Here is an 18,131-nt window from a genome sequence, read left to right on the forward strand (position 1 = left end):
GTGGCACATAAAAGACACCATTACGAGCGTGGCCGTTTTCGTGCGGGTGACACGTAAAAGCACCCACTACACTGAGTGGTTGGCGTTAGGAAGGGCATCCCGCTGTAGAAACTCTGCCAAATTAGACTGGAGCCTGGTGTTACCATCCGGTTTCACCAGTCCTCAGTCAAATCGTCCAACCCATGCTAGCATGGAAAGCGGAAGTTAAACGATGATGATGATGATGATGATATATATATATATATATATATATATGTATATGTATTATTAGTGTGTCTTTGTTTGCCCCCCAACCATCACAGCTTGACAACCAGTGTTGGTGTGTTTACATCCCCTTAACTAAGTACAAAGCTTAAAACAAATAAGCCTTGGGGTCAGTTTGTTCGACTAAAACCCTTCAAGGCAGTGCTCCAGCATGACTGCAGTCAAGTAACTGAAACAAATAAAAGAAAAGAAAGAAAGAATCAAGTAATGCCTTTTAGAGGAAAGAATCTGATCTACTCCCTTTTCAATTCATATTTTCTAACTAAGTAGTAGAATCCTGTCAACTAACATTCTCCAAACTCCTTCATAAGCATACTTAGGAAAATAGTTTTCGTAACAGGCACGGGCATGGCCGTGTGATAAGAATTTTACTTCCCAACCACAAAGTCTTCTATTATAGCCCACATAAGGCTGACCTAAACTTTGAGTGGATTTGTTAGAGGGAAACTGAAAAAAGCCCGTAATATGTGTGTGTGCACATATTAGTCTCATCATCATCATCGTCGTTTAACGTCCGCTATCCATGCTAGCATGGGTTGGACGATTTGACTGAGGACTAGTGGACCAGGAGGCGACACCAGGCTCCAATCTGATTTGGCAGAGTTTCTACAGCTGGATGCCCTTCCTAACGCCAACCACTCCAAGAGTGTAGAACCACTCCGAGAGTGTAGTCTCCTTGTCTTAATAAATGTCTGTCATGTGAGCAGTGTCGTTAATTTCCAGTCTTCTGTGAAAATATTACCTTATTTGGAAACAAGTGAAGGTTAGCAACAGGAAGGGCATCCAACCCCAACAAATTGTCTGACCCATGCAAACATGGAAAGATAATAACGAAGGTGATGATACAGACTATCTGAATTAATATTCTCTACCAGAGTTACAGGACTGACCCAGACTCTCTTTATTTCAATAGATGGGTAGAACAGCAAAGTTCTATGATAACACAAGAAACTACAACCATTCCCATTAGTATTTAACATTTTTCTTTACTGTCATGGTCAGAAAGGTCAGATTGACAACTTTGTTTCTAACTGGGAGTTGAGAGACTAAGATTATTTTTCTTTCATTATGCAAAAACAATTCAATTGCTGCAGTCATCACATACTCTTCCTTACCTTCCCTTTAACATTTACCATCCTTCAGCACCTGTCCGTCATTCATTATATTCACCCCCATAAGCTATTCCCTACCTCTCACACTCCCCATACACACTTACAAACTCTACTCATTTACACTCCAATCTGTCCCTACTCCTATTCACTTTGTACTTTCAAGGTCCACTCTGACACCTCGTCATCACTATTTTACCTCTTTTTCAGCTCACCTCTGTTACTTCCAAACACACTCCTATCATGTGAGTAACCATGTACCTCCTCAACAGCAAGAACCATGTTCTGTTCTGGCTCTTTCTTTCAAACTGTAACCTCACATTTCCTAGCATAAAGCTACCGCCTTCCTTACTGTAGCCCTATTCTGTCAAAGGAGATATTAGTCTTGTTAACAGTATGGCAACCCAATGCTGGTGCCATGAAAATGACACTGAATACATTTTTGATGTGTTTGGCATGAAGAAAGGCTTCCAGACTTTGAAACTATAATGAAGCAGACATTGGAGCACAATGTGATGCTCATATCTGTCAGATTATGTTAAACTGTCCAACCCATGCCAGCATCAGACATGGACACTAAAAGATGAATAAATGAATGGATGGAGATTATATATACATATATATATATATGTATGATAAATTCAAAAAAGGATTAAAATCTTTTACAAGAATTTTATCAGGAAGCCAGTGTGTAAAAAAATTCATAAGGGAAATTTCTATTCCCAAGAATATAATTATTCGTTTATATTTATATAAGGTCATTACTACAGAATAATGCCACACACTAGACTTCCCAAATAAACACAATTAGTACTGAACGCGAGGAATTGCTTTCCTCACATTCGGTACTAAATGTGTTTATTTGGGAAGTTTAGTGTGTGGCATTACTTTGTAGTAATGCCCTTTATATATATATATATATATATATATATATATATATATATATATATACACACACACACACACACAGATGACAGGGTTTTTTTCACTATCTTTCTAAATCCAATCAAATGGCTTGGGTCAACCAGGGGTTATAGTAGAAGACATTTGCCCAAGGTCCCCTGCAGTGGCACATGGTTGGGAAGCAAACTTCACAATCACACAGCTATGCCTGTGTCAAAATTTCCCTCTAGTTGCTAAGAAGTTAAAAAAAACAAGTATCCCTCAGATATGGAGTTAATATAATTGACTATATTTTCCTTCGCAATTTGTGGCCTTGTGCCAATTTTAAAAATAGTTATTCAATTATCTCGTTTTCTATTTCTTAGAATGATTTTCCGGAGAAGGAAATCGTCTGTAGGCTAAAAATGAAGATATAGATCAAGTTATTTAGCCCTAGGCAGCCCTGATTCAGCAGATCTCTGATCAAAAAGTTTTCAATTGTAACTAGACTATCAGTTTTTATCTATGTATAGTGTACTCCAGACTACACTACCTAATACGTCCTTCCCATTTCTACTTCAGTAGCATGTGGTTTGCGGAACATTCAGCTACTGTTTCTAACTAAATAAGCAACCAAATTGATTTAATTTTGATCAAATAAAAAGATTTATATTTTCCTGGTCTAGTAGAAGGGTCTGTACTGGTATCTTTCACTGGCCCCCTAAGACCAGCAACATGCATTGATAATATTCCTCTTAAATGGTTGCAAATAGATGACTACAAATAAAATACATTCTGGGAAGGAAGGTAGAGAGAGACCTTAATGGGGAATGAGGATTTAAATGATACAGATAATGAAAGAAAGAGAAGCAAATTGGGAGTGCATAAGTTGGGGGGGGGGGGGGGGGTAGTAGCAAATTGGGAGTGCATAAGTTGGGGGGGGGGGGTAGTAGCAAATTGGGAATGCATAAGCAAGACCAGTTGTCCAGTTCTCAAAGTCAGAGACCACAGTAACATTGGGAGATAAGCTAATATGTCAAGTAGGCCATAGGTTGGAAATGTGATAGTGAGGAACTTCAAACCAGTCAGTCAAATGGCCTTTTTTTTAATGGAATGTAAGATATCTGGGAGTGTGTGTAGCATATGTAGTCCTAGTTATAAGACTAGTACTCCATTTCAAGTTAACCTGAGCTTTGTAGATGAGCAATAGTTGTTAAAAATCTAAAATATTTTCTGGTCCTGATGTAGAAGGCCAAGTTTTGTAATGCAGTAATTTTTATGTGTGTTCACCAGAGGAAATCCTCACTGATGGTGAGATCTAGCATTTGTAGCAACTTCAAGGGTTCTAGTTGCATGCTGCTTATATTTGGGGTAGTGGGGAGTAAGGTTTTATTGATGTGTGTAGTGATTTTTATCTTTTTTTTTTTAAGCTTGGTACTTATTCTATCTCCTTTGCTGAACAGCTAAGTTATGGGGATGTAAACACACCAACACATGCATATATATATATATATATATATATATATATATATATATATATACATACACACAATGGGCCTCTTTCAGTTTCTGTCTACCAAATCCATTCACAAAGCTTTGGTTAGCCCGAGGCTATAGAAGACACTTGCCCAAAGTGCCACGTAGTGGGACTGAACCTGGAACCATGTGGTTGGGAAGCAAGTTTCTTGCCACACAACCACGTGTGTGCCTATATCATTGATTGGCAATACCACATTGGAAGATATGAAATTTCTGTTCATGGAGCCAGTGCTGGTTTGGCGTAATGTATGTAGGATGCATATTGGTTGCTGCCATCACCTCTCATATGTTGGAAGCTAGCAGAGTCATGGAGGTTGCCTTTCTTGAGAACAAGACACGCTCTATCCTGTTTCCGAAAGAGCTTAGTACAATTGATGAAGATTATGAAGAGAAGGAGGCTTAATAACAGAAGGAATATTGAAACTGATGTATTTCTAATGTGAATGTAATATTGTGGTGTTTAGCTTTAAGTCAAAATTGATCAAATAGACCTAAGACCATCTTTTTTATTTTTCATTTTATTTTTAGATAGCCTATCTATATTATTAGGAAGCAGCAGTAAAAGGTGACTTCAAGAAGCTGAACCTTATGAAAGCAGTAACAAAGGACAGCACAAGTAGCAAGATGCTATGCAGAAAAATGCCCTTCCAACCCATGCAAACATGGAAAAATGTATGTAAAATAATATCTAGGACTATATTATCACCTGCATCCTTACTAAAGGAGTGTTTAAATTTACTAAGTACCAGAAGTTCACAGCATAAAAAGTTTCAGCTATTACAAAATATGTGCAGTGATTGAAGCAATATATGAAAGGATGCAAAGAATAGAGAATTCAGGATACATAAAGTGGGTTTAGACAGAGGACCAGCTTGTTATAGTAGTAATAGAAGGCAGAGACAAAGAGGAAAGTGGGTGAGATTATGGTTCAAGTACATGAGGAGAATTTGCTAAATCAGCCAAATAGCCTTCATTTTTGAGCAATGCTACCAAGGGCATTCACATATGTAGTAGTAGTATTGTTCAAGATTTCTGAGCAGTAGTCTTTCAATCATAAACATTGGGGACTTATTGAGTTAGGTGCCATTATTACACTGTAGGCTGAATATTTGAAAGCCAATCTTTTCTGAACTTTATTCTATTCATTCCAACTGCTTTATTTTTAACTTTTGAGTGTAAATGATCTTCATCTGCCAAAAGTAGCTGGCCCAAATAAAATTCCAGCCTTGTATTTAAAAAAAAAAAAAATAGGAGGCCTCAATTCTAATGCAGTTATTCAATTATTTGTCTCAAGGAAGTGTTTCTTAAGTGCATGGATGAAGTCTATAGTTTGCTGTTTTCAAAAATTCTAGCAACAGTTTTTTTCCATCTCAACATAGGTCAATTATGGGAGTATTAAAGTTAGTCTTAATAATTCATTATTTTTATCTTACAGCATGATAATTATAAAATTATGTTAAATTCAGTTGAATATCAGTGTCAAAGTGTTTTGCTTTTTGAAAGTCAGGATGTATTGCACAAGTAAAAATGATGGTGGGACAGTGATCTAAATAAATCTAGCTGCTTGCAAGTGATTTTACACAAGGAGACAACAAACAGGTCTCCAAACCATCAAAGATGAAATAAAAATGAATGAACATCACCATTACACATGGATCTTAAGATTAATTCTTGTGATTAGTAAAACCGTTGCTACACTCCATGTCAATCATAATCAGGCTAATGTTCAAAGTCATTCTAGTTCGATCATATAGGCATAACATATCTAAGATTAGATTATGTTATGTAGCCATGCTCTTTTCAAGATAGCTGCGTGTAATTTGAGAGAGGTTTATTGAATGGGACAACTGAAAACAGGATCTGAGAGTAGTTCCTTGCCAACAGCATGTAATCATAGCTCAGTCACTACTCCTATGAATTGGGTAAAAGCTTAAACAAAAGACACCAGATTTTTTACTAATAGAGGACTACCATGATACCAGCAACACAGGCATTAAAAATGGGTTTCTCTTCAGCTCTGATAGTTTAGCAACTGTTTTCTCTGTGCTACTTATAATAAGGATCACTGCTTAAGGTTAGAGCATATCACTGCCCTATACAATAAGTTATGAATTAGACTGCTAAAATGCTTTAGAGTAGCTTCTTTAGTTTCTTTGTTTACATAACCCAGCATTTCTCAACTGGCATTCCCTGGAATCCTAGGGTTCCGCAAAAGGTTTCTAGGGGATCCCCAAGAAAGAGTGAGATAAGTTAATGATAATTTCATGATCATAATATTACTATACATGCACAACATGTTATAGGCTATTGTAATATAGACATCATCCTATCTAACCTATTATGTTATCAAAAAAATATAACCACCATATATATATATATATATATATATATACACATATATATACATATGTATGTATGTATGTATATATGATATTTACCATGTGAACTACGATGAAAAAAATATGAGAAAGATATGGTATATAATTTTTTTTTTTTTTTTTGTGCAGGGGTTCCTTAAAACATGTAATTTATTTTAAGGGTTATGCAAGGGTAAAAAGGTTAAGAAACTGACATAACCTATGGGTGCTATATGTGTGTGCCACATATGTCGTAAAGAACAGTTTACATAATAGTTAATACCAAGATTCTTTAAGGAGGTAGGGTATGATGAGAGATTTAAGTGCTAATCTTAGCATGTCAAATTACTTTATAGAAACATCCTTCAACACTTGAAAGGCTCTCTCATTGGTCCCTTTTAAATGTTTATGACGTTGTTTGTAATAGAAAAGTTGCCAAATTATACAAAACCTGATAGATTAGCTGTACTCCTTATTAATGGGCATATTTTCTTTGTTTTTGTCAAATATTCTAAATTAAGCCTTCAGTGAGATTTACGCATGTGGTGCTTTAGAAATAGCATTGATATATTTGTATGTTGCACTTATAATTTAGATATTACATACAAGAAATAGGAATATCTATGTCATGTATGATATACAATAGAGATATAGCAGGTGGAGTGGGATTACTCCCCAGGTGCAGGGGCAGTGCATAATTTTCCTCTGGTTTACCATGACTGTTAAGTAAAGCATCAAAAGAATCTCTGCTCTCAGATGCTGAGGTCTCTTAGTATGTAATTGGTATTGAGTGATTTTCTCTAAAATTGCTTGAAGTTTAGGTGTAACTACATTTGCTTACAACAGCTAAGCTGTCCTACAGCTATTTTGTAGCTTATGTATCCTCGGTTGCAAACAGACTCGTGTGGTGTTTTGAGTGATGTGAAAGGCCATAATGGTTGGAATGCTATTACAAAAACAAACAAACAAAAAAAAAACAATCTAGGAAAGTTTTATTGTAAATTATATATATTTGACTGTATGTGGTCTTCAAGGAATGCTTGAAATAACTTTGTAATAAGTGGAAAGTGGAGAAAACAGCCCAATGTTGTTCTATTGATTCAATATTAAAAAAAAAGATAACAGTTAAAACTAAATGAGATGAGTTACAAAGTAACATAGTTTGTATATGGAAAGAAGTGTAAACTATGTGAGATGAGTGTTTAGCCCACGGAGAGCTTTGATAAGTATGGCAGTTAAGCAATAAACAGAAATTTTTTGCTTTATCATGCCAAGGTCCCAGCTGTGCATTCCAGGATGTAGTCTGACAGTTTGGACATACTGTATTCAGACCATGATCCACTAATTCCGTCTTCTTGCAGACTTTGGTGGTGATCCCAAGAGAAATGTGGGGATGGTGGACTTGGTCAAAACATGACAGTTGCTCTTCTTTTGCATTTATTTACCAGTGTATGCAAACCAACATGTTTTTGAGAATTAGAAAAGTTATTTGATGCAACTGCCATCTGTATGTTAAGAGGAGCGGGTGTATCTTTATCAGGACCGAGTGGGAAAGATAGTATTTTGCAGACGTGTTGCGAGTGACCATGCAAAAATGAGAGGTGTTGTCAGGGATGGAATTTGATGTGACAAAAGAACAAAAAAAAAAAAAAAAAGGCCCATTCATGTCCAGGTGATTACTTTGCATATTTTTGTTTCATTTTTATACATGGATTAAGCATATGGTTTGTGTGCAATCTGTGATGACACAAAATGAAGTTGGTCTTTGCAGTTTGTTATGGAGATATTAAGGTCTCAGGCAAGACTGGTAAAACTGATGATAAATCAAATGTACACTCGTGTCTTTCTCTTATTCAAATACAGAGCTTGCAATTGCTTTTAGTGTGCATAATAAGCCTTTCACTTCTTTAACTATGATTCTATGTGCTGGGGATGATAAGGTACAGTGTGTAATTTGTAGTGACTATATTTTACATATGCAGTATTGTTATGCAGTTGAGTGTAAGAATTGTTTATATTTGGTGTTTCTGGTAAGAATTTGGTGTGTGCATTCAGATTAATTTATCAAATGTAATGCTCATTTATCTTGAAGCTACAAAATACTACTAGCTTCAAGATTTTGAGGATGTAATTGTTTATTTTTAGAATGACATTGTGAGAGGCTGGATCTGGCCAGTTTCAACATGAAACCTGTAGAATATTTGGGCTGGATATGGCTAAAGGGTTAAAGTTGGTCTGGACACCAGATTTCTAAGTAACTGATGTATGGTCAGAGTGGTTATGGGTCTTTGTCTGGAGAATTACAGGATAAAGTAGCTAAAATGTAATGTGTATGAGACTGAATGTATGCTTTGTGGAACTGAATAGACACAAATTTATAAGACAAATTCTTGTGGTTCTAAATTCAGGAAATCACAGATTCTCAACAGCACAACTACAAGTTTGTGAGTGTTTTAGTTTTAAGGGCAAGTGTGTATTTGCCTTATTTTCAAAAGGAGCATCTGCTTAAACCAGTTCGTGTACATATTACACCTGTCCCATTTCATGCCATATTTCTATACTTTTTGTATAGTAAAGTTTTATATTGATGCCTCAAACTGAAGGACATTCAACTGCCCATGTGTTTTGTCCAGGAAATGAAAAAAAAAAATATGTAAAACTGAATTTGATTTGAATTAATTCTGTCAATGACTATTCAGTTTTCCACTATACATTTTTTTAAAAATTGAATATTATTTATTTCCTGGAGAGCAGAGAGGTGTCTTACTGACAAACTATTGTTCCCAATCAGATCGATGGTAAGGTTACATTTGATTAGTAATATCTTGATTTCTGTTCTTATTGGTCTTCTTCATTCTTTCTTGTCCAATACACACACAAAAAAAAAAAGAAAAAACGCACAGACACTGATCAGGTAGGTAAGGCTTAATGTGTTCATTTAATTTTTGTGCAATATCAAAAGATGCTTTTACAGAATGGCAAAACAGAAAAAAAAAATTAATGGAATTGGTAGGGGGAGGGGTAACGAGCAATCCCTTACAATACTGTTCAACTGTTATTTTTAGCAGCAGTCATGTGCTAGCTCTGTCGGTCAGTTGCTTTTACAGTCAAAGAGTAAAATATATCTCGTCTTAAAACAAGATGTGAAAAAAATAATTGAAAAACAAATTATTTTCCAGATTCGCTTATTTCCATATGAATAGTGAAAAATTCAGAGTTCGATAGTAGTGATGGATTTACAAAAAGGTGAAAATTTGGTATTTTGAAGAAAACTATATTTACAGAATGGTAATTTCAGATGTATTACAAACATGACAGTTTAAAAAAAAATAATGAAAAAGAAAAAAAAAGTAGGGTTGGAGGATTAAAAATGTTAAAAGAAAAATAGCAATTATTTTTCTAGAAAGATATTTAAGAAACTCGAATACCAAAGAACGACTATTATGGTTAAACCGAGCACTTTGTTCGGTTTAATAGTAATAGTTATTCTGAACTAATCTGAAACTTGGCTGACTATAACAATTTCAAGCTTCCAAGGTTAGGGATTTTCGGAGGTACGTTTCCTTGCAATGTAAAAAAAAAAAAAAGAAGTGCTGAAATAATCATTATTTCGCCACATCTTGTATGGGCGAACGAGCAAACTAAATTATATATTTATAACTACTTATGGTCAGCGATTTTGAGGGAAAAGAAAAACTAACACGATGTATGTGGGACTTGAACGAAAAGACGGTAGATATCAAACTACACAAATGGTCATGTATGTGCCATAAAGGGATAGAGAGATGAGATACAGTAATAGTCATTTTTTTTTCTCCAAAGGCACGTATAGCGATGTAAGTGAACCTGTACACAAGCGAAAGTGGACAGTAGACATGGGTTAGCTAAAACAGAAATAATAGGCTATGTCGGCAACAGTTGGTTTCGTTCTAAAATGGTTTATTAAGATTCATTTATGGGGTGCATGCAAAGCAGTCAGGGAATTTCCAGAAAACAACGACGATGCCAATGCTGAAGGGAAAGGAAACCTTTTAAACGACCAAACAACAAATCTTATATCTTTTCTATCTCGTCCCACCAACTTTTTACGGCAAAATTATAAAAGCAACATTTCACATATCTTCCATAGTAAATACAGAGATAAATACATTCACGAGAAAATAAAGGAAAAATGCTTGGTCGTTAGCCGAGCATTCAGTTTGTGCCCCCGTTTCCCCTCTTCTCGTTTAAATCGAGGTATTACATAAATATTTCATTTAACAACCCGAGGATACTCGGACAGTGTTTGGTGTGAAATATAAAATGAAAGTCGTGTGAGAGAGAAAACATGGTAAATGAAAAGCGAAAGGAGAGGGTAAATAGTGCATTTTTATAGACAACACGGTTACATTTAATAGTCTTGAGTGAGTTTATGTTGGCAGAACTGAATAGGTATAGGCAGAACAAGAAACAACATTAAACATACCTTGTATTTGTCAAAACCGGCAAGAATAGACGGTGTGAGACCGACTATATCAGCCATCTTGATAGAGCAGACAATATTGTAAATGCGAGCGTTTGATCGGTAATATATGCTCTATTGACCAATCAGAGATGCCGTTGCAAAAGACTGTTGGGATTTATGCAATGACGGATAGAGAGGCAGTGAATGGGATGGACGATATGAAGACATAGAGGGGGAAGAGAAGGAAGCAGAGAGAGAGATTAAAAAAAGAGATAGAGAGAAAACGAACGGGAGAATAGAAACAAAGCATGAAAGACAGACAGGGGGGGAGAGAAGTGAAGCAGAGAGACAGAGAGAGAGGGACTACGTATATGAAGAAATAGAAGAAAAAGAAATAAAAAGTGTGAGACAGGTATTTAGTCAATGAAACGAGGGAAAGAACGAGATACAGCGGAAGTAAACAAAAACGTACAATGAAGGGGTGTGTGTGTTTATACGCGCAAACAATTAGGACCAATATAAAGATCCTCACCAGTTAACGAAAACAAAAAATAAACCCCAGCCTGCTGGGTGTTAACAACTGTGTAGAAAACGAATATGAAAAAAAAAATTGCACAAACGAACCTAGGGGTGGGGAGATCACAAGATCTTCAGATTCTCCATAGCCGAAAACATGGGATTCCGTAAAAAAAAAAATAAAAAAAAAATCAATATATATCCATTTTTCTGAAAGTTAGGGAAAAATCGGAGGAGGTTTCTGATTTGGCGGGCGCCACTTTTTATTTAAAATTTTCTCAATAACACTAAAGGTGCACATTTTATAGGGGGAATCGCATGACCGTGATATGTAGAATACATTATCGAAAGCGAAAATCGCCAAAATGAAAAAATAAAAAAGTTACAGCGGTTTTCCCAGTGTCTAAACCCAATGTGCATCACACTAAGAGTAAAAGATGTTTTGTATGACACATTCTACCAGTGTACCAAGTTTGAAAATGTTTCGATAAGAAACGTTAAGAAAACAAGTAGCGCCCGCCAAATCAGAAAGATCCGCATCTGATTCTGAAAAAAAATTTGTTTGTAAAAAAAATTCAATTTTTCAACAAACAAAAAAAAAATGTCCCAACCCCCTCCCAATTCTACGGCCTTGGCCTTCGAGCAGGCTACCCACATGCTAGAAATAACAGCCAAATCTCACAAAACTGCGATAACATAATGAAAGAAATATGTAATCAATCTACTCACCTTTCTGCAAAAATTTCTTTCAGAGTAATTTCCCGCAGTAATATGACAAAGTAATTCATGTGAAATTAAAGTGTTTATTTTTTATATTTTTTTGTTTTGTTTTGAAAGTTACAAAAAATATGAGTACAGAAATAACAGCAAGCTCTTTTGAAAAAAGAAAAGTAAAAATAGCAAAGAAATACTGTGACAAAGTGAAATTAAAGAGAATCATTTGACCAGCGCAAAACATCGTGTGTTTGTGGAACTGAAAATGGCCTTGCTCATTTGAGATTTGGCTGTTATTTCTAGCATGTGGATAGCCTGCTTGAAGGCCAAGGTCGTAGAATTGGGAGGGGAGGTTGTTGCGTTTATTTTATTTATTTATTTTTTAATATATATCCATTTTCCTGAAAGTTATGAGGGGGAATTGGGTCTTGTGAATTTTCCGAAAGTCCTCTCCCCACCCCCAGAGTCGTTTGCGCAAATTGATTTTTTTTTTTTTTTTTTTTTTTCATATTTGTTTTCTACACAGCAGGTTTTGTTTTCGTTAACGGATGAGGATCTTTATATTGACCACAATTAGTGTTCGATAAAACAGATGTGTAACGAAATACTTGACACACCAATAATTTAATGTCCGATTTCATTGTAAAAAAAATATTAAATATGCAAATTTTAGTTTACTCAAATCTGTAATATACGTGGGTTGATAAGCAATGCATTGGTGGATAGTTACAGGTGGTACACTGCTGCAGCAGGAAACTCCTAAGAATCGAAACGAATTTACAGCTGTTAGCCTTATCCCAACACCGACTTTTTTTTTCGGTCTGAACAAATATTGTGCAGACGAATTGTTTATAATCGTCCTAACATTACCAGTTGGCTAAAAAGGAAAAAAATCCATCCTCATCAGCATCATCAAAGAAATTCCAGAAGCCTGGAAAATAGTTACATGAAAGATATTGAGAACGATTCCAGCTTATAAAATATATTCCAATAGCTACTATCACTGTAGCAATAATAATTATTATTCCAGTGAGGCATGAGGTTTTTTTTGGGGGGGGGCGTATAATTTACGAAAAAAAAAGAAAATCTGTTAGAATCATCAAAAGGTTTCATTTCATTTGAAGTTCATGAGAAAAAAAAATTTCTCAAATGAAAAAAAGTAGCGTGTACGGTTTATATCAATGAGTTTGTATTTCTCACAAAACCTATGGAAGATGGAAAAACAGAAACCAAAAACCATTATTTTCTGTAAATCTTTCTGCATTGCATTTTATAGTCATTGAAATTTAAAGTTGTGATTATCTCCCTTGTCATTTTTAACAAGAATTAGTCATTTGGAAAATTACTATTCTCATCACAATTTTAAAATATCTCACCTTACAACATCAAGTATATTAGCAACAACTAAACTATTAAATCTATTTTACAGTTTCTTCAGCTACTAGACAAAACAATAGAATTTAAAAACAAGCAATAAAAAGGTGTATGGACATGACAGAATATATAGACTTCACACAATGAGAGTGCATGCGGCAAGGCAGTTATCATTCCATCTTTATTCAAATGGTATATCGATAGAAACATTATCTAATGGGTTAGCTTTTTTTTTTTTTCATTAAATATGTGAAGAGGGATTTGGTTGTTGTTTCTAATAGGTTGCACTCTGACATAGTGACTCCTCCACAAGGGTCATTGTGTTTACCATTATGTTCAGCATGAAAATGAGACAGTGAGAGCTGTGATGGAAATATGTAACACTAGTACAGGGCCTCAATTTTAGTGGGTAGGAGAAGACAATTTAACTGAATCAATATTTGCCTGGTTCTCCCTTTTATTATCCAGCAGAAAGATGCATATTAGAGGTGACTTCAGCAGAATTCGAATAAAGAAATATATCCAAATAACAAAAGGCATTCTATTCACTTGTCTAAGGATTCTGTTAATCCAGTTCCTCTTGACGAAAGAAAAATGCCAAAAGAGAAACTGCGAGAAAGAGTAATGCATTGTCTTAAGCAAGAAAAGAACAGAGGCTTCCTTAAATATCAAAACTCTTCAAGATATGTGAAGTGTGATGCAAGTTGGAAAGAAAAAAAAAAACCTTAGAAAACAAGAAAAGTCAAAGTTTATAAGGAATGGTTGACTGACAGAGCTCCCTTCCCTCGCCAAGAGGAAAAGGTCAGAAGTGGGAGCTGAGAGGTAAAGAATGGCAATTGGATAAAGAGAGTATAGTACAATCCAGTAAAAGCCAGTTTTAAATGTGTGTGTGCATTTAGTTATAATAAAAACTATTTTACATTAATCTGATGGGTTACTCTATACTTTTGTAAAGTACAAATTTATATTCATAAATGAGAATGTTGTTGGCAGTGATTTTGAAGTTTCAACCAGTTAAGCCATGATCAGACTGTGATGTATTAGAGTTAGTCTTATATATTTTTGCTCCCATTTTTATACATAAATATATACACACCTATATCAGCCCCACTTTAGCATATATCTCAAACAGAATTGAACAAACAGCAAACAAACTCTACCTCCACGAAACAGGAAGGTTAAAATCCCTATATACTAATCAAATTGCTTATAGAACAATGTTAAAGAGAAACATAAACATACAACCTTTACTCAAATATTTTTGTGAACATAAAGGCACAAAAGAAACAACTTTCAATACTAACGAAGTCATGACATGCCTGATTAATCACCCCAACCTTACAAATGAAAACAAGAAATATCCTAAATATCAACATGATTAGCCTAAATTTACCACCTACATACTTTTGAAAAATAAGTTGACACACCCAATTCCTAAGGGCTTAAATACTGGACTTTGTACCTTTGGCCCTTACATTGTCAAAACAAATTATTAAATCCACCAAAATCAATAAAAAATACTGTCATACCTCATGCTTACCTAACAAAAGAGAAACTACATACGTGTTTACAAAGTTCAACGTGCATTGATAAATTCTAAACAATAACCCCAAATTTAATCAAAATGTTTCCAAAACACCTTTCCATAATAAACCATGAAAACTTAATTACCACCGCACTCAACATAGACTATATAAAGGCAAAACTAACTCTAATGCATTGCAGTGTGATGATGATTTAGCTGGCCGAAACTTCAGAGTCACTCTTAACATTCTTGTTTAAGAATAAGTTTCTGATCTTTGCCTTGAGGAAATGTATAACATAATTACTTCTAAATTGATATTATTGAATTGTAAAAGTAATTTTACAATGAAATGTTCTCATAAATATAGAACATTTAAATATTTCAATACTAAATAACCCATCAATTATGATTGCTTTTCCTACAAACTGATAGGCATAATTTTTCTAAAACATTTCTTAGCATATTTAATTGATAGAAAACTAATTGTCATGACATAGGATTTCTATGTTCCTATTCATTCATTACATACTGACGTCATCAAAAGTTAAATATTAAACTGGATTTTCTTAAAATATTATATTTCTTCTTCACATTTATTTTTGCATGCATTCATTTATTAGAGATATTTTCTAAGTTCACTTTTAATTTAAAGTATTTTGAATTGCTTTGATAATCTGTGTTTGCATATATTTTCAGATGCATTAATTTGACTGGTATAAAATACCAGTCAAATTAACATAACTTTTTCTGTATCTAAATATGTTGACACAATAGAAATGATAGTTGGTAATGTATGGTGCAATCATCAATTAAAGATGTGATTTTCTCCTTTCTTATTTTTGTTGTCTTATACTCTGAATTTCTTGAAATGATATTTGGATTTACTTTGCCATACATGAAGAATTATCTTGAATGTTTATTCTATTTGCATTTATTGTTATCTGATTGTTGGATATAGTTAACCAAATTCATTTAACACCTCATGCTTTATAGATATCTGCCTGGATTTATTAATCCCTTTTACTTCTTGATATCTATATGAGAGCTGATCACACGGTAAAGCCACTTGGTACAGATTGACCTTGTATTCTGCTGTGCATGTGCACTAAGTTTTAATGTTCTAGCTCACTTCCACTGTTTACAACAGTGCTTCAAAGGAACATGTGTAGTGTGTGATCATGACACTGACCATGACAGAGAAAATTGAGCAGAGAATCTGCATCAAATTTTGCCAAAAGTTTGGCAATACCTGCTCAGAGTCCAATGCAAAGTTTTCAAAAGGTTTTCATCGTTCTCAACACAATCAAGATCTTGTGCAACTGAAACCTCGAGTGTCTTTTTGGTCAGCTGAAAACAGTTTTGACACATATCTCATACCCAAATCTTCAGTGATAATGGACTGAACTGAACCGTAACTAATCTGCACATCCTCTGATAACTCACAGCTGCATGCACATTTGCAATGTTTTTCTCAGTTCTGCTGGTTGCAGGTCTCCCAGAACGTTCATCGATATCAACATTTTTTCAGCCATCTACGAAACGTCTGAACCACTCGTACACTTGTGTGCAGCTCATACACTTCTCTTCATACACTTTCTGCAACTTTGTGTAGGCCTCTGAGCAGGTACTGCCATGACAACTTTCTCTGTCATGTTCAATGCAACAATCACATACTACACACCTTCCTTCCAAGCAGTGTTGTAAGAAGCAGCAGTGAGCTAAAATATCAAAACTTAGTGCACATGCACAGCAGAGTTCAAGGTCAATTTGTGCCGAGCAGCTTTACTCTGCATTCTTTAGCTTCGTTACTATGGCAACAGTCCGGACACTTATTGATCAGCAAGCGCGCACATGTGTGTGTGTGTGTGTTTGTGTGTGCGTGCGCGAGCACACACACACACACACACACACACACACACACACACAGTTTCCCCAGAGGGGATTAACACACATTACTGATAGCATATATAATAATACTACAGTTGGATCCAGAGAAAAGATATCTAATGATGGCATGACAGTACTAATGATGGTTCTTTCATATGTAATTACATTGCTACAGATCCTGGAAGATATAGTCAATTGTAATATTTAATATATGATTGTTACTTGATCAAACATGAAAAGATGAAAGGCAAAAGGCCATTATGTAACTTAGAGGGAGAGGACAGAGTACACAGTACTCAACCAGTAACTTTGTCTTATAAACACAGATGAGATTGAAGCAAAGATCATAAATGGTCATAACTAAATTAGCACATGACCAATTTTGCCAATCCACTGCCCTTCCTTCATTCATTTTTACATCAGTTTTTCTGATAGTATGGGTTAGACAAATATGATGCTGAGTCATTGTTATACAAATAGATACTCTTCCTGACACTAATTTTCAGTTGGCTTGTATTCCACATGGCTTAAGAAGTACAAAGCAAAGGAACAGTTTATTGACAGAGGTACCAACAACAATGCCATCCAATTATGATTTTCATAAAAGAAAGCACAGATATAAAACACAAGCACAATTTCACACACACACACACACACACACACACACACACACACACACACACACACACACACACACACAATGGGCTTCTTTTTAATTTCTATCTGCCAAATTCACCCAGGGCTTTGGCTGACCCAGGGCTACAGTTGAATATACATGCCTCAAGTGCCATACAGTTGGACTCAACCTGAAACCGCATGGTTGAGAAATGATACAACCATGCCTGTAACTATTCATTTATGTTAACAAAGACAAGAACTGAAGATAGACATTACGAAACAACTGAACAATAGTATTATAAATTCAGTGAAGCTTTTTTTTAACAGGTATACATATACACAAACATGCATACTCAGTAATAACCTGAAGTCAAAACGCAAAGTTTTGAAACTAAAAGCTACTCCTTACCAGTTTTAAAACTGGTAAGGAATAGCTTTAGGCATCTCACAAGATAACCAATATTCTTTTCTACTCTACGCATAAGGCCCGAAATTTTTGGGGAGGGGGGCCAGTCGATTACATCAACCCCAGTATGCAACTGGTACTTAATTTATCAACCCCGAAAAGATGAAAGGTAAAGTCAACCTCAGCGGAATTTGAACTCAGAACATAAAAACAGATGAAATACTGCTAAGCATTTCGCCCGGCATGCTAACGCTTCTGCCAGCTAACCACCTTACAAGATAACCAACATTAAAACATTGACTCGAATCAACAGTCAATATAAATAGACAATATTATGCTATTTCCATTATAGTATAATATTTTATAGCACACTACAATATTATACTATTTCTATTCAGACAGTAACGTGAATAGTTAAGTTAGTGTTAACATAGTTAATGTAGCTGAAAAGCAAAAATCCAGTTAAAAGTACAGATATGGGTTGAAAAGTTCATAG

At 35.1% G+C, this 18,131-nt stretch overlaps 1 protein-coding gene across 2 annotated transcripts in view; it reads right to left on the minus strand.

The window, feature by feature from the left end:
• Positions 1 to 18,131, minus strand: part of LOC106883588 (ethanolaminephosphotransferase 1) — a 134,559-nt gene that overhangs the window by 93,123 nt on the left and 23,305 nt on the right. The window contains exon 1 of one of the 2 annotated variants that reach the window (XM_089357263.1): positions 10,617 to 10,694. The exons of the other annotated variant lie outside the window; for it this stretch is intronic. Coding sequence (XP_089213389.1) covers positions 10,617 to 10,673 — 57 coding nt within the window. The 5' untranslated portion in view covers positions 10,674 to 10,694. Of the gene's footprint in view, positions 1 to 10,616; positions 10,695 to 18,131 lie in introns of those variants that run through there. 2 annotated transcript variants of the gene reach the window in all.

The sequence above is a fragment of the Octopus bimaculoides genome, chromosome 9 (genome assembly GCF_046866305.1).
Source record: "Octopus bimaculoides isolate indiv1 chromosome 9, ASM4686630v1, whole genome shotgun sequence".
Lineage (NCBI taxonomy): Eukaryota > Metazoa > Mollusca > Cephalopoda > Octopoda > Octopodidae > Octopus > Octopus bimaculoides.